Source organism: Phaethon aethereus (genome assembly GCF_964289735.1).
Source record: "Phaethon aethereus genome assembly, chromosome: 1".
Classification (NCBI taxonomy): domain Eukaryota; kingdom Metazoa; phylum Chordata; class Aves; order Phaethontiformes; family Phaethontidae; genus Phaethon; species Phaethon aethereus.
Genome location: NC_138575.1, coordinates 108,156,761 through 108,179,045, shown reverse-complemented (window position 1 = coordinate 108,179,045; position 22,285 = coordinate 108,156,761). Strand labels below are relative to the sequence as shown.

The 22,285-nt window shown below is 37.3% G+C and overlaps 1 protein-coding gene across 1 annotated transcript in view; it reads right to left on the bottom strand.

The window, feature by feature from the left end:
* The window catches only part of ROBO1 (roundabout guidance receptor 1), a gene marked incomplete at both ends in the record, with an annotated part of 532,959 nt that overhangs the window by 20,272 nt on the left and 490,402 nt on the right, over positions 1–22,285 (bottom strand). Inside the window, 6 exons of the mRNA XM_082008056.1 lie at positions 865–972; positions 3,439–3,774; positions 7,136–7,290; positions 10,891–10,933; positions 13,597–13,623; positions 16,998–17,195. Of these exons, the coding sequence (XP_081864182.1) occupies positions 865–972; positions 3,439–3,774; positions 7,136–7,290; positions 10,891–10,933; positions 13,597–13,623; positions 16,998–17,195 (867 nt within the window). The remainder of the gene's footprint in view (positions 1–864; positions 973–3,438; positions 3,775–7,135; positions 7,291–10,890; positions 10,934–13,596; positions 13,624–16,997; positions 17,196–22,285) is intronic.

Genomic DNA, 22,285 nt, shown 5'->3' with positions numbered 1-22,285 from the left:
GTTTCTGATTTAGCTCTGAACATTTCACACACCTCTACCCGAAATCAAAGTTACAAGGGAATACGTTGTAACATGATGAGAAGCAGTAACTTTTGAATTAAACCATATTCTGTGGTTCCAGTGCCCTGGTCAGCATTCTCCAGCACAAAAAGCCGCCTTGTTTCAAGACTTTTACAAAGGACTTTTAGATATTTTGCACAGGAGACGCTGATGAGAATCAAAATTTAATTATTTGTCTACATTTGAATGATGTACAAGAATAGTTTTGACATATGGCCACTGAAATCTATAAAAATTATATGTATGCGTGCATGATTTTTTACTCAATAAAATGCATGGTTTTAATTTAAAAAAGGAAAGATTTCTTAAAGCAGTTCTGTTAGGGAACACTCAAAATGCTCTGGTGTCTTGAGCCTGTTCATGAATAAGGTTGTCTTGGGTGAGCAGACCCAGGAGATGGAAAAGTCAGTAAAGTACCAGGAAGGTAATGCATAAATTAAAATACTCTTTTTTGTGACAGCTGAAAAGGAATGTCTGTGACTTGCCCATCTAGAGGCCATAATATTAACCAGTAGGGCATTAACTTGGATAGGAAATCCAACTTCTATTTGATTTCATGACTTTCACAATTTTGGACAATCAACTACTTAATTGACATTTAGCACTAAGCAATCATGAGGATGCAACAGAAATATAGGCACCCATTGGACCAGTTTTTATGCTGTTTAACATCCCTGTGCTGTATTACTGTCAGTGGGTCCCTCCGCGTCATCCCTTCTGTAAATCCAGCAACTAGTGCCAACTACGGCTAGGGCGTCCAAACACCAAAACCCCTAAGATTTGGAAAGCACTATAGATACTCACCAGATGTACTACTGCCTCTGTCCGAGCTGTTGTAGGATCCACCTGTATTCTGGTCGTACGACTGGTTGTACGGAATAGTTGGAGCAATGTTGTCATTTACCCGGTAATCTGCAAGTTTAATAGCATAGTTAATGCTACCCTTCCAAAACGCATCTACTCTTATATACCTGATTTATAACATAAAGTAAGATCTCCTGAAAATAGTGAGGAAGAAATAAATTCATTTTTGAAAGGAAAATCATTCTATAATCATGTTTTATTTTCATCTTGTCTCTAATTGTAAGTTTAAGGAAAATCATGGGAACTTAGTAGCTCCACAGCAACAACGAAGTAAAACGAAATCCTATGCACAGGGTTGTCACAGTGCCTCTGCAACAATTAAGTCTCTCTCTCTCTCTCTCTAAACGACCTGTGTGAGCATTTTGCATAGGAACAGACTGTCACCTTGATTGGTTTTCCATGGTCTCTGCTTAATTTACACATGTAGGGCAGCCAATGGACTGTGGTAGCTACTTTTTGTATTTCAAAGGGGACAAACCCAAGTAGGAGTCAGCCTTGTATTACAAGGACCGAATGATCTGCTGGAGCAACAATGCAGCTCCATCGAATTTGGTTTACAACAGAAGAGGTCTTTGTTTAATGCCTGCTGGCTCCAAGAAGATTTCTGTTTATATTGGGTCATGCAGGCTCTAGCTACAGGCAGGGTCTTTTTTTTGCTAATGGCTATTACCGTAACTTCCTTCTCCAGTTCCAAAGCACTTGATATACAGAGGTTACTTTTAAATCTATATTTGGCAACCAGATCTGTAAAACCTCTCAGAAGTAAAATTCTCATCTGACAAAACAGTACTCTCATGCCAAAAAGGAATTATAATTCACAGAGAACAGAAAGGGGCTGAGTTACTCTTCATACAGCAAATAAAACTGCATCATAAACAGAACCGCTGGACATAAAGTAGTGACAATGAAGCACAGCATGTAACTCATCAAAATGGTTATTTCCCACCACAAAAGCTATAGGTATAATTGTCAGCAAGATGGTTTTGACTTAGGAAATGAGAAAACCAAGATCAGAATATTGACTCATAAAATAGCAAATCAAAACAAAAATAAACAAAACTAAGAATCCAGTTCCCATCTGCTACAGAACTGTTTGTGATAACGTAAGCATGGGAAAATGAACAAAATGATAAATTCCACACCAGAGCATATTCTATAATACTTTCTCAGCCTAGTTGCATTCCAGAGACCACGCTGAAGCCCTGCATACCGCATATGTTTACACAGAGGATAAACAGTAAATCAACACCCTGAAATATGTATAATAAGACTGTCAGCAGACAATGCTTTAAGGGGGCCTTTCCACGCTACAATATGCTAGAGAATATGCAGCTGTAATATACACAGTTTGAAAGATGCAGTATCTTCCAGGGTGTAAAAACCAAACATGTTTTAATTCCAAAATAGATATGTAATACACAGTTCATGAAAGAAAACATAATTACAAAAAATACAGCTTTCACCCTCTAGTAAGGAGGCACAAAAATTGAATTTTCTTTGGACATGTTTATGTCAAGGGAAGGTGTCACATTTCATATTGCCCTTTGAACTCCTCTGTGAGTAGGTGGGTCCAGTAGAGAAATCAACATCCCTGTAACGAAACGTATCTTTTTGTGGATAACTTATCACTATGCGATTACTTGAGTTACAACAATCCATGCAAAAAGTTCCAAGTTAGAATGCGTCCAGTTCCTAGGGATACTGTTTTGCAAATCAGGTTATTAAAAGAGGTTGCATGGTAGCCTGGAGGACTAGCGAGAAATCACATACCTATTTCTTCCAACTCCCACACATTATATTAAAGAAACATGCCCTCAAGGCCACAAAAATACATTCTGATGTTTCCCGTTAACACTAAAATCAATTTATTTTTAGCTTCTGGATCCACAGACTTCAGGCAGGGTAACAAAGGAATTTCGTTTCCAAAACTGTGTGCGGTAGCATTGCCTCTCAATACGTGAATCGAAGGCTTGCTAGGAACAAGTCTAAAATGAATTGGATCACTCCATTTGTGTCCCCAGAGTACAACACAATACAATTTTACAGAGTTTGATATGCAAAATTTCATTCGTTTACATGAACATGTAGATTTAATTAGTCTCCATCCACGACTGGGAAGAGTGGGTTGACCTATTTAAAATTTAAGGTAGAGTATAATGTGACTACCATGCATCTGGCTTATGAATAAAATACCTGGCCTCTGTCCTAACCAATCCCTTAACTACTATTAAATTTAAATTAATCTCAAATCCACATGAAATGTATTTTATTTAACTCTTTTCTGAAGATACAGCTTGTTATTTGTTACAAGAAATTCAATATCTGAAGGTTATTGTGGTGCTTATTAACTTTCTGACACTGCTAACTGTGGATTTCTAAATCTGAAAAGGGAGAAGTCTAAAAGCACCACAGAAGTCTGTAATTGCTGAACCTGAAAGCTTTAGACTCCCAGCATCAGAAGGTCAAAACTCCTCTGATGCCTAAAGAGGAGAAACAAGCTTAAAAGCTCTTCACCTTTGTTTAATTTGTTTTGCTCCATAATGTTGTACTGTATGGGTGCAACCTCTTGCTTTTGCTGAACAGAGGGTTTCCAGTGTTTCTCATTCGTATCCCCGCTGCCATTGTTAACATTATTGCTGATATTTGACTGGATGAGTTGAGTGGTGGCATAAGGAGTGGGCTGCCCAGGCTGGCTGACAAATCTTCCGTCCTTTAGATTTGGACTATTGAAGGTTTTCATCTCATTGATTTTGTTGCTGAGGTCCACGTCACCATATACAGTTGACTCAGGCAACATCAGGTTTGTTTGCTTGTTGTCCAGCTGATTGTTGTAATTTGCTATACAATCGGCTAACCACAGAGGAGAGAAAAAAGAAAAGGTCATTCTGTTCGCTTACGCTATACTTTCAATGAAATTCCCTTTAAAAATTTTTTAGTGCATAACTATATGGCTTGCATCCATGAAGCAGAGATACTGTAATTAACTAAATAATTTACAGAATAGTATTTATCTTATAAGCTTCAAAAGTAGTGCTCACTAGTTTGATTCACTGTAATTTCAGACCTTCCAAATTGTACCTACAATGACTTACCTTGCTGGGCTTGTCCTACGGGGGCCATATAAACATTCACATTTTTAGACATTATTCTCAAAGCAGTATAGCTATCCAATCAATAACTGTGATTAAAATAATTTGCACTGAAAGGAAGAATCAACCAAAACTTAACAGTGGGAAAAACTAAACATTGCAGTCATCTCATGTCATCTCAATAGCATTTAGACTTTCCTGTACTTGTGGTAAGAAATTGAGATACAACAGATTTTTATGAAACAGACTGAAAAATGATCACACATTACAGAATTAAAGAGAAGCAGTACAATGTGAAAGGTAACTCAGTGCCCAGTAGGAAGTCTTTATTTGATCATTGTTTCCTTGTACAATCTTATATTTTGGTTTGAAACAAAAAGACAGGAAAGCAATCTGGAATTTTTGCTAATTTTTAGTTGCTCTGGATATTGCAAAATAAGTAATACCATAGTAATACCATTGCTCTGTATGCTAAATATGTATCATAGACAGCATGAGTTCATTCTTCTAATAGTGCATCATGAGATCATCACTTATTGCATAGAGTAAATTAGAGATGTACTGATGCTCTGGCTACTACTGTGTGAACCAGTGTGCCTGCCTTTCTGCATTTTCTTGCCTCTGTGTGAAAGCAGCTCCACATGCTTTTTTTTCCTCTCCATATCCAGTCCACTGGAAAAATACTGAATGGAGTAACACAGTCTGTGGGTTGGCAGTTAGAAGGCTTAGTGAAACCAGCATTCAATGATCATTAAGCAAAAATTCTCATTTACCATCTGATTAATGCATCAATAATTACATATAACAATCACCAGGAATATACTTTTCTGCTTTTAAAAGATGTGGTATTCATGCTAATGAGTTTGATTCAAAAACTGAAATCCATTACCTGTGGCCACAATTAATTTACTGGAGAGGGTGCCAAGTAAAACTAAGTACGGAGTTCAGGATTTGACCATTATACTAAATGAAATAATTACTAAATATAGAGGATGATTAATTTCAAAAATGTTCCCTAATACATACATCTTTTTTGAGAAATATTTCCTGAAAAAGATAAGTTAAATACTATTTGAGGATCACTGATCCACATTTACAGTGATTATGGAACAGTATCAGAACATGCCGCATGCAACTTATCATTGCACATTTCAAGCCCGCAGATTGTGTTTTTTGAAGATTTTACTGTTGGATATATTTTTCTTTCTTATGTGAGCTGTTATTTATTGCTTCACAGTCTTCAACTCCCTGATTTGTACTTTTTAAATGTTTTAATTTCTGCTTTTTCTCTCACCTACTGAAACCATGCTAGCCTTTCCTCCCTTCCAAGTCTATTGTATTATATTGGGCAACAACATACCCAGCATATTCTTCATTCCTAATACCTCATGCTTTGCTATAATATCCTTGCAGGGTCACTTGTAACATATCTTTTTACCTCCTTTCACTTTCAGCTACATCCGATTTGTGTGTAGGGCAATATATTCGATACAGTATATGCAGTAGGTACATTTTTTTACATAGACGTGTCAGAACTCCTCATACAAAGTACTTAAAACTGGTTTACCTATATAACAGAAGATTTATTCTGCTAGATTTTTTTATAGCATCTACTTTTAGAACAACTCATTCCCATTCAGTAGACTTGGAAGACAGTACTATACTTAAAAGAAATTAAAAATGCACAGTTACTTAGCATATTCACAGCTACAGAGGGGATATCCAGCTCTGCTGCTTCAGAGCATAAGCCCAGCCCAAGCTGACATAGTTAAGAATATTTGCCAGATTTTCCAGGACAGAAGAGACCGCTGTGAGCACCTCCTCTGATCCTCAAACTCATAAGCTCTACTTGAAAGGAAGGAGCCACTTTGGAACCACTTTGCAACACAACCAAGCTAAATTTAGCTGAAAGCTAAATTGAGAAAGAATCCACTGCACCTCATTTAACAAGATGTTATAATAGTTTACAACCCTCAAAAATGTGCATTCTCTTCCTTTTCTGAATTTGTTAAGTTTCTGTTACTAGAACTTGGTATGTCTGTACTTGCCACAATAAAGTATCTCCTTATCAGAAATCTTTTTGCACAGGTATTTGTGGACGTGATATCCTCGGGCAGGGTTAAGTTCCAAGTCTCTAATGTTAAAATCTCTCACCTTCCTCTGAAGCACCTGGCACTGGTTACTGTTAGCCAGCATATTGCAGGAGATGAATTACCACCATCACATTATGACTGATTTCACATTAATTACAGGAGGTAATGCTGTTTTGCACTTATGCAACTTCACTATAGGAAATCATTCTCCCTCTCTGAAATGCTGGGAAATGCTACTAGCAAAAATCAGCAAGAGATGCTGGTAGTGGAAAAGACTAATTTTCATTCCTCACCAGTAACACAAACCGCGTTAAAACAAAAGGAACCTAAGGTCTGTTTAAAACAAAATGTGCAACAGTTACTGCTTCCAGCTCTATTTCCCCAACTGTGTTCCCATGGAACTCATAAGGCTTTCTTCGAGAGCACTCTGAGTCCTGCCCAAGCTCCTGGGAACTACCGCTTAACCTAACATTTCATAATTGCTTTTAGAGTGTGAAGTTAACTTTTTTATCCACACGCCTTAAACAGAAAACCAGCTGTCCAATTTTGTACAGAATGGCACCCCAAGGGAGGGTTTGAATGTGCCAAAGTAGACTGACTGTCTTGCAAGTACTGTAGCAATGCTTTAATTCCTGCTTCCCATCACACCCAAACCAGAAGGAACATTTCACTAGTGTCATTTTGGTACTTCCCCTTCTCCATCCAAGCAACAAGGACATACAGAACATCCTAAAAATCACCTTATCTGCTCTTTTTCAGATGCTGAAACATATGATTTCAGTGTGGCTTTTGGTAACATTGAACTTGCAAGGGCTCCTTCAGCCTACAGCTTGCTACAACTATCCAAAGGGGACGGAAGAAAGGGATCCAAAAAGGGACTGAAAGCATAATCATGACATAGAGGAGAAACTATATCAAGTCTAAATGAATTGGAAATAAAAATAACAAACAAACCTGTACACTCTCTCAGGTATTAGAAGTATATATTCAATAAAGAAGATTCTTTAGCAAGGCAGAAATATATCTAACCTGGTCGACTGTACGTCGTAAGGTTGCTGTCACTGTTTCCATTGCCAGAGGTGCAGCAGTTGATGGAGCAGTCATTGTGATTGTTCCCTGTGTTAGGCCAAGTATCTGCTAGCCATGGCTGAGTGGCTGGTTCACTGATGTTTAGGAGTCCTGGCCTTTAAAAACAAAGCTTGGTCATTTCAAAAATTAAACAAAACCATTTTCACACTGCAATTATATTCCTCTCAAAAGGTTAGATATTACAAAATAATATCACATATTTAAAAGCTTGAGCATTGGAAAATACAGCTTGATTCAATTATTTAATGGTTTCTAGTTTCCTATATAATCTGTTCCTTGCTAAGATACTCTGAAGTGAACAGCCATGGACAGCATCAGTTTGCTGAACTACACATACATGTTAGTGTGCAACCTTTACCTGTCACTTTGTTGGTTTTTTCCTTTGTGGTTTTTTTTTTGGTGGTGGTGTTTTTTTTTTTTTTTCCTGGGAAGGTTGTATTTTTATTTTTCTGCCCCTTCTCCTTTTCTTAGAGAAAGCAATGTAGAAAAGGGGAAACTGGCAAGTCAAGCAAACAAAGTTCTCCTCACCATCAGATAATACTACTGTAATGGATCAAAGGGAACAGCAGATTACAGAAATCTCTGTCGCTTGGGAGTATTTGGATCTCACTAAGCACACTGAGTGTGCAATACATCTTTGCTAATGAGTAAGGCACTCGCTTAATCTTTACGTGGGTGGAACAGCAGCAGCTCCTACGCAAGTTTAAAGTAATTGGGAATACTCAACACACCTTTAAAAACATCCAGATATGAATGCTGCTAATATGCAGCATTTGGATTAAAGTGTAGTCCTGCCATCAGCAGAAAGAAATAGCATTCCTTAGTTTCCAAGCTGCTGAATTTTTCTAGTGAGTGTGAAAGATGCTCTGATGAATGTTTAGTAGAATCATTTGTGCCTCTTCAGTTTTCATACTAACAACGCAATGGCATGTTATAAAGTCCCATATAAGTAGCATCCCCTAACAAATTTGCCTTTGATAACTAAGGTGCTTTCAAAACCAGATAGTTTTAGTCACTGTCATATATTTTAAAAAAAAAAAAAAGGAACACAGTCTCTTCCATCACAGAATTTAACAGGCAACTTTCCATTTGAAATAGTGCAGAAAATAGCCTCCATAATATTAGATGTGATGCTCTTCAAAAATAAAATATGCTAATCCTCTTAAACTGCACGTTGAGAATACAAACCGCATGCAGTTAGTTGTGGGGGATATAGTCTGTCAGTGCTATAGGTTTAAGTCACAGTCTTAGAATGACATTTAGAAGATCTATACATATACGTGTATACATATTTCTGTACCGAATATGTCATCTGACAATTTACCATAGGAAGTGATGAGGCTTGACTTACTGTCAGGCTAACTAACCAGCCAATACACATGCACTAAACAAGTATTTTTTGTAAAAATCTGAAATAAATGTACAGTTATGTAGGCCTGTGAGCAGGCCAGCTGATTTGAAATACCCTGCTTTCTTCCCTACCACTCTGCTCTTACAACGAAACTACACCTCAAGGCATTTGGAGGAGACAAAGCCTTCCAGAACGTTTCAGCACTTTCAAGGCCTGTGTACTGGATTTTGGATAGAGAATTAAAGGTCCTTTGCTTCTAAAATTGCTTTGCATTCACACCTGCTGTCATGAAAGAAATGTAGTGCGAGGTATACAAGTAGACAAAAACTCTAATTGGAGCCATTTAGGAGGAACTGTAGGCAAGAGATGTTTGCATTATAGCTCCATAGCCTGGTGATGACCAGTGATCATAATTTCCAAAGATCTTTAACCTTTGCAGCAAATTCCTTGAATCCTTGAAGTACTGTACTGGGTCTGGGGTAGGGGTAGATTGAGCAAGTGGGTGCCTAGCTGCTGGCTGGAGTCAGCCCACCACAATTACCATTACTTGAACCCTGTCTAGAAAAGGGATTGATACACAAACGGGCATTTTTTCATCGTCACAGAAGTGGGGATTATGTTGAAATGTATCAGTGTGACATTTTGAATTCTGAACAATGCTTTAACATACTCACATGAGTGTCCTTGACAGAAATGCTAACCGCCTCCAAAACGTTACAATAATATAATTCAAGGAAGTGAAAACCTTAGATTTAGAAATCAGAGTAAAGGTTTCATATGTAAAAATAACATTTGTTTTTACATTGCAGAAGTATGTTTCGTATTATATGATGTTCTACCGAATTTTATAGATCCTGTAAATGCTATATATGCAAATGAACAAAAGAAGAATAGATGTTAGCACCTTGAATCAATTACACTGCTAGATTGTGGCACTGATCCTTAAAACTGGGACAGTAAAAAATGATGCTGCTTCTCTGGCAGTACCAAAATGATGTAGCCATTTCTGGGTTCATTTCTACCCTCTGAGTCTATGTGAGTGTGCTTTGTCTAGCTTCTGCTATGGGAAGAGCGAGGAAGCACAGTGGCACAAAGAACACAAAGGATGTTAACTGCATATCTTTTTGAACAACCTTGCCAGGGAAAGGGAGGGTTCATCTCTGTTCTCTTATTTTCTCACTATCCTGGGGTGAAGGCAGCAACCCAGTGATTTACAGATTTGTCCATTCAAAAATCCCATGGCAACTGTTCTAGAGGTTTTCCTCCACGGTTTTACGGCTACAACACAGCAGCATACAGTGCTGGACAGAAATATCTGCAATCACTCTTAGCACGCCAGGTTCAGCAGCAGAGTAGCTTTGCTGCTGCACAGCATTCCAGTAGACTGGGAATGTTTAATTTGATGCCTAATCTTTACTATTACTGAATTTTTGTACAGTCTTGCAAATTAGGAACCACAAGATGCCACTTGTGAAACAGGAATGGATATAGGAATTTATCACCCAGATGCTCTCTGAAATTTTAGAGTTTATTTCAGCGTCATGCCAAATCTTTAACTGAGATGCTTATAAAAAGGCATGCTTGAATGTGACCTAGAAAAAAAAAAGGTGTGCTACTAAAGTGACACTGCTTTGACCTGCCTTTTTGCTAAAACAGGTATTTTGCCTCCTGAAGAAAACTCTACCTCTACACAGGAAATGTAAATTACTGGTTTGTCCACTGTCATTCATTAAGTAATAATGTAAACCCAGTAAATTAAATCCTCAATCTGGAATGGGCTAGGTTCTGAAAGCAGGGAGCTTTAAATTTAAAGCCTACCTTATTTCCCTCTCCTTCAGTGCCCCATCTCTTTTAAGCGATGCTTTAACTGTTCTGCATTCATAGCTAGATTTTTTTCTTAAAAAGTCACCTTATAAGCTGTTTATGTCTTCAGCAATTTTTTCCAATAAACGTTGTCTTTCTTTGCAGTGTTTGTAAGCCAGCTATATTTCTTAATCTTCATAAATGCCACAACTTAATTACTTTTACTCCCTTAATCAGCCAGGTCTTTATTTTGAAGTTAAAGTGCTCCCTCTGCTGCTTTTTTTTTGTGATGCAGTTTTTACAGGTTAACAAAGCTGAAAATATTACAACCCATTCTTTGGAAATCAACCTAAACATTCAAACCATATATCCTCCTTCTAAACAGAAAAATATATGGTCAAAATGTATACATTAATATAATAAATTAAAACATATCTTTACAAGTGATTATTCTACCATCACTTACAAGGACAATTGTACTCCTAGCATCCTTCAATTTAGTTGCACGACATATAGCTTTAAAAATAAAGCACATAATTACCTGCCTCCACTGCTTACGGCCTCTCCTCCTCTCTGATACGTTACTGAAATAGTTAAAAATGAAAAAAGGAAATAATTTAAAAATCATAAAAGACTCCTTCAATAGCAGTATTAAATTCGCCTTTGTTTCATTTTAGCTAAGACAATAAACGTGCATTGTTTATACATGAATTCTGAATCCCATTCTGCAAGCTCTTCCTTCAAATGCAAGTTTATACATAATACTCGTGTTGCTTGATAACTACTAGTCTTAGCTCCAACAAAGTTTTATATTTCAGTTCTGTTCTGAAAAACACACACGTATCGCTTAAGAAAGCAGGAAGCCATACATCAGGTTGAACTTATCCTTAACATAATAACTCTGCTGACTTCAGTGGAGTTACTCTGTGGAAGAATTTAGGTCATATATTTATTTCATGAATGGCTAGACGTTAAAGCTTTGCTCTACCTTATTATTTTGTTAAGATTAAAGAGGTATCGAGATTCTGTAACAGACATTTCTTCCAATGTAAACAATGGCTTATTACAGCTGAGCCTAATGCAAAAACACATGCTCTTTCTGAATGTTACTGCACTATATTCATGGAACAAGCACGCTTTCTAAAAGTCCACAGAAGCTTCACATTTTATAACATTTTACAATTGGATTTATTAATGATACTTATTTATGTAAAAATTTAAATGTACAAATCTTGGTAAAAAATGTCTGGCAGAAAGAATACTTCCTAAATTAGAAGGAACAGTTTTGCTAGCATTTCAGAAGCATTGCACATCAAACAAGTGGATGTCCTTATGGATTTATTTGTTGGCATGGATTGCATATCCTTCACAGGCAGCATCATGGTTGAAAAGTTAGTTTCTAGGATGCAAACATCCAAGAAGAAACAGGGCTATAAATTCTGCAGGTTTGCATTGGGTTTGGCAAAGGGTTAAGGAGATTGCCTCACTGCAAATGCTGACGGATTCTATGTTTTCCAACTAGGAATGTGTTGGGAAAAAAGCAGCCAAATTCTGCTCTTTAGAAGCACTCCAAACTGGGAGTCTGTAAGAGAGAGATAAATGCTGGCAGTGATTACAATAACAGGATTAAAGTGTAAGATGCATTGCTACAGGTAAGTCTTTTACTGCAGGTAATGCTAAAGAGGGTCTGGTTCCATTTAAAGTCAATGGAACTAATGACTGGGATCCTGGATTGAAAAAGGATTTTTTTTTTTGCTTTAAATGCCTTACATACTTTGTGTTGTTTCCAATTTCTTCTCTAAAAATCACAGCTCTATTTATTTTGCAGCTGACATATCTTATGGAGCCTTCATATTTTCTTTTAGTGTTAAGAATCGAAATATATGTTAGCTAACCTACCAATCTCTGCAGAATCTCAGTAGCATGCTACAGTTGTGATTGCAATGGAAGCCCTCTGTCAAGCCAATTAAGTAAGAGCAAAATAATAATAGTTCGAATTAGTCTCCACCGTGGATCTCAAAGGACTTCAGAAACATTAAGGGCCACTCCGACTCATGCCAAACAGTAAGCAACTCCACTGAACACGATAGGATGACTTTTGAAACAAGATGCTATTCAGTGTGATGAAAAGCATGTGCATAAGAATGTAACCCGTTACAATTAGGTCAATGTGGATGAATGCAGAGAGACATGAGATTGCTTCATCTGCGGTCCAACTTGGAAAGATGTAACTCAGCTGCTGCCCAGAGGCCAAATTGCCGATTTTGAGCTAATATGCCCTGCTAATGTGAGTGTGCAGAGCAGGGGGCAGGTGGTTCTTACCCTGCCTGGATATACATGTCCTGCAAGTCTCATAGACCTCTTGTGAAAACAGGGGATTTAGAATAGAGGAGGAAGAAACAACCTTGTCTGTTCACCCAGGCTGTAGCTGAAAGTAACGTATGGTGGGTACTGAACGGGTTGAAGTGTATCTACTGTTGAGGAAGGGCTGCTGAGCTGCCAGACTCTGGGACAGACTGAAGGCCAGCTCTACAGAATAGAAAGGCTCTCATGGACTTCGGTGGGCTATGGTGCAGTTTATGGCACAGTCATATTTTCTACATTTCCCAGCAAAAAGAAATAGAAGAAGATTTTAAACCCTCCCTGAATTTGAAATGCACCTTTGTTTATGTAGAATGGGATGATTGCTTTTAAATTTCATAGCACGGATACAGTTTGAGGCAGCAAACAAAGAAACCTAACTGGTATAACACTTTGATTTTTTGCATCTTCCAAAGCAGGCAAATCCTAGGCCACTGGTTCAATGCAGATTCAGAGTAAAGAAAAGAAGCGTTTCGCCACCTATAATCCCACGGAATCCTTTTCAAGTCAGCATCTGGGCTCTGCTAAGTCAATTCGTCCTTCATCAGAAGCACCTTTCGCATCGCTAGATGCAGAAGGCCACACTATTCCATCGCAATGCAAGAAGAGAGCCCAGGCTATACAAACTGATGGGATCATGCTACAAAATTGTATGCTTGCATCAAATGGTATGCTACAAAATGGTACACACAAATGGAAAAAAAGTGTCAGCTACAAAGCAAATAAATGTACACTACATAAGAGAACAAAATAATGATACCTGTCATTAATGAAATTGTTTAAAAAACTTTCAGAACAGCTGGGCTGGTTATGTCAGAAAAAGAGAAACAGTACCACAAACACATGCTAAAGTAACAAAGAAGGGGGGAAAAGTGCAAATATATACCTGTTGGTGTGAAGGTAAAAGACGGGACTGAAAAATCAAAACAAAATACAAACTGGTTATTAAGCTGAAGAGAGAAAGGGAAACATACCACATTAGTATAAAACTAGCAGACAGCTGAACATAAAACAAATGTATATAACTAATCAGAAGTTCAGTCACATTGATATAGAAATAAAATTAAATTTGTGATTCAGAAAGAAGCTTGTCTCTGCAGGTACCAGTCTGAAAAAAAAGCTTGATGTGCTATTGTGCTCCTGAGGGGACCGGACTGTGGTTCAGCCTTTCAAATACCCCTCAGTTTGGTATTTTAAATTTTTCTGAAAATCCTAGCACAAACAAAACCCCCACACTGTTAATCATTTTAGAATGCAGTATGAAAAATTCCTGAACAAAGCCTTATCAAGGTTCTATTGAATGTTATCTGCAGTTCACTAAGTAAATGCTCATTACGCTGAACTAATAGGCACACTTAAGTATTCAGTAAGGAAATAATAATCACATAAAGGAACAAAGAGAACTGCTGTTTTACGGTCTCTGAATCAAGAACAGCACCAACTCTCACTGTAATAAAGGCACTAAAATCTACTGCAGCAATTAATTTTTGTTTTCATAGATGAGACTGTTAAACAGAGTTATTATCTTTCTTTCTTAAATAATCACCAAAAAGGGCAAAAGATCTCTGTAGATGTAACCCCTTTCTACCTTTCAACCTTTGGCTTTAAGAGGGAAAGGTTAACAACAGAACAATGACATTGCTTGACAATCTTCACTCTCACAGCTACTATAAATCCTCTTTGGATCAATAGGATCTCTAATCCAAATACAGAGCACCAGCATCTGCTCTTCCTATTAGCACATGCTCCCCCTCCTGTTGACAAGGCAGTATAGTTTTTCTATCATTGATGGGCAGGCTAAGGCTAACGTTGCCCTTTTCGATCTACTGAGAGCAAAGAGAAATCTAAGAAAAACAATAAAATATTCACTAAAGGTAGCCTTGAGACAGAATTTGATTAGCAAACCTGGCACAGAAAGAAAAGGTTCTGGCTAAGCGAACAAATGCTTAATCTAATTTTTACAGGAACTCTGATGTTTGGGGGGAGTCCAGAGTGTCTTGTTATAATTTAGGATATACTATAGCTTCTCCCCCTTTTACCAAGCCAATTTATTTCCAGGGATATGACACTAAGCAAAAAATGAAAAACCTCTAAGCATTTGCCCATTTCAGGCTTCATTTATGGCACAGCTCTTTATCTTGGGAATTCCATTGTGGTTTTTTTGAGCTAGGCCTTTTCACACAGTCGAGTTTAATTTAGCTACATTCAAAGATATAGAACCATAGTAACAAGCTTTCATTAAAATAGAAGGTGCATTTAAAGCGGAGCTATTCAAAAGAGAATCAAGTGTCTCAAAATTAATTTGCAACCACAAGGACATGAAAAAGAAATCTTAAACTACTGTCTCATTACTGTCCTGTGGTTTAACTACTAAATCTAGTTTAGTTTCTTAAGGAACTGAGGGACAGATGAACAGAGGTTCAACTAAATGAAATCTTTATCACAACTTAATTCTCAGTGCTTCTATTAATAAATCCTTCTGAGTGTGTAAGAGTGCTAGTACAATATGTGTGTGTGGGAGTAGTGAAGTATTTTAACAGATGTCAGGCCTGAAGCTAAATATAAAAATAAATAAATAAATGCAAGACTGAAGAAAGTTTGGGCTTGTGGTGATGACTTGATGCACTGCAGAGTGGCAAACTACTTTGCAATTTATATTTCACTAAAGGTAGCTTTTTTTCTTGAAGAATACTTTATAATGGAAATGCAGACCCTGCTTTTCTGTATGTTTTCATTGAACCCCTCATCAAATTACACAAAAGATATTTTTACAGATATTGAAAAACACAGCTGTTTTGAACAATAGCCGTTATCATTAAAGTAACCATTTTTAAGGACAAATTGTATGTCTCTTGCTTAATCATAGGTACTGCTGAAAGCATAGTGATGTTAGTTTGATAGAACTGTAGAAAGGCAGTATGGCAGCATGCTATTAGTAAAACAAAACAGAGCAGGTCAATGCAGCAATATGTCAGGGTCTGTCTTATCTAAGAAATCCTAGCAGAACAAAATCAAAGGTGACATTCATACCTGATTTCTGTGGTTACAATTCTGCTATAACCACTGTGCCTGGAGTCTACCGCGAGCACTGATACTTTAATAGCATGGAGGGACACCTAAACGCTGCAACACTCCAGAACTATTTCCCCGTTTCCACTCACTCAGTCCTATTTTTAGCACTGCTGCTTTGTCATAGCAACACACTGCTACTGTTGGAAAACATTTGTGTTATATTTGCCTGTCTTGCCCATCACACATTCATTCTTGAAGCGACTAAAGAACATAATCTCATGACAACTTTCATACACACGTGTGCACCTTTTAAGCCTAGGTCTATCTTTTGATTGTCAAATATTAAACATTCTCCCTCAATTCCTTTACAAGAAGGATCTCCCATTTTCTGGTTCATTCCGGAATTTACCGTTCTTACTCCATGAGTGCCTATGAAGTACTGCTTTGAGATGTAAGGAACTGTAGCTTATTGAATTCAGTTTGAACTTTGGGGCTTAATCAAAAGATTATTGAATCAGGAGAAATCAAGTTTTTGTTCCAGAAGATCTTCCAGGTAGAGATTCTAGTTTTGTTTGTCACAGAGTATACTGTAAAACACTGCTTGCCCACCGACAATCTGATATAAAAGGTATCAATAACATGAAAACGAAGAGTGCTTTAAGTTAGTCCCACTGCTGCCACTCTAATCGAATGCAGATGCAAGATGCAATAGCCCCAGAATTCAGTCCCAACGAAGGGTGTCACAACAGCATTTATGAGAGAGTCTTAGGAAGTATTACTGACTGTTGTGCTTTTGCAAACAGCCACTTCACCACATTCCCCCGGAACACAAGGAAATTCGAGTACACGCACCAAAAGCGTTACTGTAATGTACACCACTGTTAGTATTCTTAGCAGCAAGCAAAGGACCGAACAGGAGGGACAATGAACTACCGTCCACTTGGCTCCTTTTCAGATGGTACAGCGTCAGGTAGCAAGGGCATACGGGAAGCTCCCAGCCTTAAATCCATCTTTACACTTCTCATTTGTAGGAATATCTTTATGAAAAGCTAGTCTAGGTATTTTGCTAAAGGCTTATGCTTTAAAGCCAGGTTTAACACGTTATGTAAATATTGCTGCTTTCTGCATTGGCTCCTGATCCACGCTTCCTGAAAGTATTGAAGTAATTTGATAATTCCTGCATCGAGTCTTAGAAGAACAAGAGACTGATGATAAAGTAAATAGCCAGTAAACAGGCATTCAGCAGCCAGCGGACTGAAATATATAATACGGCACCTTTTCTGATACCAGCGTAAGTACTAGTGAGTCCATTTCGCTTCTTCCTGTGGCGATATAACCAGATGCTGAAGACCATAAGGATAATCCAACAGGCTGCACCAATTCCAGCAATAAAGGCAGGCTGCTTTACTACATCAGATATCTGCTGGGCTAAACTGACTTGATCTTCTGAAGACACGGGGTTTCCATGAGAATCTGAAAAGAACACATCCAAAATAGCCAGTTAATTTGAATGAGTGACTTAAAAGGCAGCATGAAAAGAACTGACATAACCGTAGTCCACTTTTTCAAGGTAAAATCCTTAAGACTGCTCTTCAAAATCTCTTTTCACAGGTCTAGACAGAAATGGTTTGTTTTCCATACAAGACAGGTACCTCCAACTTCACTGACTTTGGTTTGTTTACACTAAAATCAGGCCACTAGGCACACAAACAGAAAGTTAGGATCATAGATGTCAAACTTGGGGTCTGCTGGTTTTTTTTTAATTTCTATTAAAACAACACCAGCTTCAGAAAATTATTCAGAAAGCCAGAAAAGGACACAATAAATAACAGAAAGCTCAAGTATGAAACATGCGTAGTCTGTTCTTGGAGTTCCACGAACGAGAAGTCGTCAGCTACCCAAACATCCACTCTCATAACTGAAAATCACAGAAAAATTACAAATTCAAAGTACATTCACAGGAGGTTGATAGAGGAATACATTTTAACCTAGCAGTTCCTGAATGATGACTTAAATCTTGTATTACAGAGTTTAATGTAGTCTTTGCAGTCTCTCAGTTTGACCTCAATTGAAAAAGACTGAATATTTAAAAGTATGTAAAGAAGTAAAAGTACGATATAACCAATCCTGCCCTCTTGATGTGGATGAAAAAGCTAAAGGATAACTAAAACCAGAGTTATGAATTGGTAAAAATAGTCAAGCAGCCTCGTTATTACTGGACAAGCAGTCTTTTTCAAAATCAGTTTATCCTTAAATACCCCACATAAGAATCAAAACCATGTATTTTTCCACACATTTTTAATTTTTTTTAATAGAGAAAGTACAAGTAAGAATCAGTCTTTTCTGCTCTTTCTGTATTGAACCTTTGAAAGAACCTTCTAGGAACAGCAGTAAGAATATTCAGTCAGTGACCAGAGCTTTCTAACTGAAATGAAGCAACTCAAAGACAAAATACTCCCTTCCTGATTTTTTTACCACTACAGTGAGTGCTTACTGGAAGTTTCATTACTGCACAGGGTGAGGGCAAGAATTTGAAACCTTTACTCAGAGCGGATATTGCTTTACACATTCCACAGCTTAGTCTTTGAAATACTCATTTTTACTCTTGTGTAAATCCAACAGTTAGTTGCTTTTTACTATGGGTAGTGACATCAGATTCAGAATGAGAGATTAGTGTTTTAAGGAGAAAGGTGCTGTTATTAATTCTGTTAATATAAATTAGATAAGAAATGAAAACCTATTTACTTAAAAAACAATACCTTTTCCCTGTGGACTAAGCAATGAATAGATTTTTCTTTTTTTTTTAATGATGACATGTCTTGCATTATTCCAAAATAAGGCTACATAAAATATAAGAAAAACTCTAATACAAACAGGAGATGGAATCACAACTAATCAAACAAGTAACAAACCTCCTCTGGAAAAGGATACCTTTTTGAATGGGAAATGGTTAAATTAATAATAGCTTCTTCCAGTGAAGAATTCCAGATTTTAGTTTTCGCAACAACAAGATCAAATACCTATTTTTCCAAGGAATCACCACTGCCTTTGACTGCTACCTTATTGGAAATTCTATTTCATATTTCAGACCCCTTTATCTTCTGTGATCCTAAGTGCACTGCCTAGTCTGAAAGTTCACCAGGGAGACTCATTCTTTTCTTACTAATACACCCTTTGTGTCTGCTGGGTTTATAGATTTCACGCCTATTTGTGCAAGGTTAAGATGGGTTGCTTCAGATTTTATGGAGACAGCCAAGTGAAGTTCCACACAAGTGGCCAGATGGGCCTAAACGTATGAAGTATACTGTGACCAATGAATTAAATCTGTCACTCGCTATCTCATCTTTTGTCTCTTTGCAGCTGAGGCCATATTAAGATATGAAAACTTGCATCATCAGTCCCTCTTCAAAATGAGTAAGCCTACTATTTCTACATTTTCAAACAGCTACACTACCTTATACATCTTAATGGAATATAACAAAAGATTTCTGGAGAACCTATGGTCCTGAATAAATTTAGAAGACTGATAAATATTTTTTTCTCTAATTCTTCAAATACTTATTTAAAACAATAAATCCAGGGGAAAAAAAAATCACAACCGCAAAAGCCAGATAAGAATGTTTTTTAAACATGTCAACAATTCAGCTATACAGAAGGACAGTACTTTTATATATACAAACATTTTGCATTGCTCAGTCGATGCATGTCCAAAGATTACAAAATACTGAAGAATCTCTTTGAACATTTATTGTTCTAATTTTTAATTAAGATTCATTTCATGGTATTATTTTGCTAGCTATTGCAAGCATAAGAACAACATAATAATATGTTTGCTTTTAAGAAACTAGGCTTATAGCACGTGGTACATGGGTGGACTGATACAGCCATTACATTAAATTAGCTGGTATATATTTACACATACAGTGAAGAGAAAAATGCGTATGTGTTCATGTACAGTCATATAAACAGCACCATAGAAAAGAAGATGGAAGGGCTTTCAAGAGGCTACATTTGCCCCATGTCCTGCTCCTCTTATAATTCAAAAATAGAAAGTAAGCTAAATAGAAAGTAAAGGGAATGAAATCTAGTGAACCCCTCATTACTAAAGATTTCCAGGAACAGTACCTTCGAAGCCTTTCTTTGAGAAAGGCATCTTCCCTCTCCAGAATAGTCTTGTGAGATTCTGAGTGATCAGTGAGGGGAAAAAAGCTCTTGAACTAAAAAAGTACTTTTTCTTCATCCCAGGAAATTTCTTGAAGCTTTGACTGAGATATAAACAGTTCATAATCAACATTCCTGTTTCTGCTTGCACTCCTCAAGAAGATGTGCCAAATAATAAGTGAACATAAACATTCTACAGCAAAGCACATCTTACTGCCAGAGCAGCAGCCGCAGCATTCAATGTACATGAAAATGCCTCAGAGTTGTTGGAGCAGGCTGATCTTACAACTCCCTGAAACCAGCATATTATCGCAGTGACTCATCCCTTCTTCTTCTACCCCAAAAGAAGAGCCTTCTTTTTAATCACAGATGATGTTGCTATGGCTATTACTCACAAGCTACCCGATCTGTCTTGAAGCTCCAAGTTTCAAACTTCAATGAAAACTAATTAGAATTTACATCAAGAAGAACTGGGACCTCTAATTCTCTAATGTTAAATATTCATGTAAATAATAATAATGTAAAAACTAACATTTAAATTGTTAAATGTTAAATAAAAGTTTAATGTACATTAAGATTGGCATGCCAAAGATTCCAAAAACACAGGAAATTCCAGGTTCACAGGTGTGCAAGCAACCTTAACTTTGCCCTGTACATGTAAAATTTATGGAACGGTACGTTTCCACATGCCTGTCTCATTTAGTATACAAAATGTATAAACAATAAGTAGGAAGATCTAACTTTTGTTGACAGTGCTAATTCTGGTAATTCAAAACTTGCAAAATGCCTGGAATTTACAACATAATGACTGAGTGTTTCCTCAAACATATGTGCATGATGCAATATGAAAATTATTTGGTAAAATATTACCAGGTTAAGAATATGCTGGTTTATCGCCTTTCTAGTTATGTGCGTTTCCAAAATTGGAAAAATCTAATTTTTGAACTTCAATCTTAACAGCATACTGTTTGTGAGGAGACAGCACTGAACTAGTTTGGAAGGGCTTGCTGTGAGGGAAAAACAGAGAGACCACTTTCTTCAAGTCATTTGCAGGCCACGAGACAAAAATATCAACAAAAAACCCCTTACAACTATCATACTAGAATTACTTGAAGGGCTGACAGAATAATATCCCTGAAGGCATGCTAGCAGGTTCACTAATCACATCTCCTAAATGAAGCAATTAGAACAATAAAGATTCAGTGAGACTTTCCTGTGTTTTGTACACTTGAGACATCCACTGGTTGAATAATGCACTCAACATTTATAATAATTGTGCAGACATCTCTTACTAAATAACCGCATACCATATATTCACACAAATGATATGTTATGAGTAACATTAACTGCAGTTACGGGGCTTCTCAGAGATGGTACCCTGAACAAAATATGTTGCAATACATTTCAATTTCACTACTTATATGCCAACAAGCATAGGTAATACTGCTAAACTATCATAGGTAGTATCCCATCACTGTACCGATGTTGTGCTAGAGATCAGCAAAAAATAAATTTGTTGTGATAGTTGTCACCTTTCTGTACAGCACAGTGTTGTAAACAATGTCCTGAAGTTACATGTGTGACAAGAAAAAACGTTCTATAAAAGTGCTGTGAATTTGGTGAGCTGTGGCTAGCTCTCATGAAATACAATTTTTTTTCCTTAACACCAAAGCTTTTTCAGTCTTTATGTAAAATATCAACTTTTCTTTTAAAACTAACAAACAAATGGTATTCCAGCCCTTGGAATTCCACAGAACACTTTAAAAGGTCATTCAAAAGCCAAGAGGAAAATTCAGAAGCCCCAAGGGGAGCGTTTTAAAAAGATGCATGATTTTTCAGTTGATCTCATGATTTTAAACACTGAAAGGTGATTTTTGAATAGGAACCATGCATATTGTTGGTTTGTCCCTGGTGGCACGGGAAGTCTGGGGTACTGCAGCTCAGTCAGCTGCTTCATGGCAGCTGAGACGTTGAAAATGAAAGAGCTTTGAGCTCACAATTTGTACCTGTCTTTCTAACAGGTTAAGTGCATGCACAAGGTCAGTTATCACAGCTCAGCTGATGCATGGGACTGTGATTGCACGCCTCAGCTCTTAGAGAATCCAATTTCTCCTGTCCTCCCCTTTTGTTCTGGAAGGTGTCCTCCGAAAGGTGAAGCTTCCTCCTGTCACACAGCCCGCTAAAACTCGGCCCAGGTATTTCTCACAGTCACAAATCTGGGAGCATCCTGCACAGCACGCAGACTCAAATGTGAGGTCACTGTGCAAGAGAGTAGGCTATACTGGGGAAAAAAACCCCTCTTCTTTGGATGGCCAGAGCCAGCCACAACTTAGTCTTACATTTTTTGTAAGAAAAACACATTATAAGGAGATAGACATTTCATTTCAATGAAAAGTTCTTAA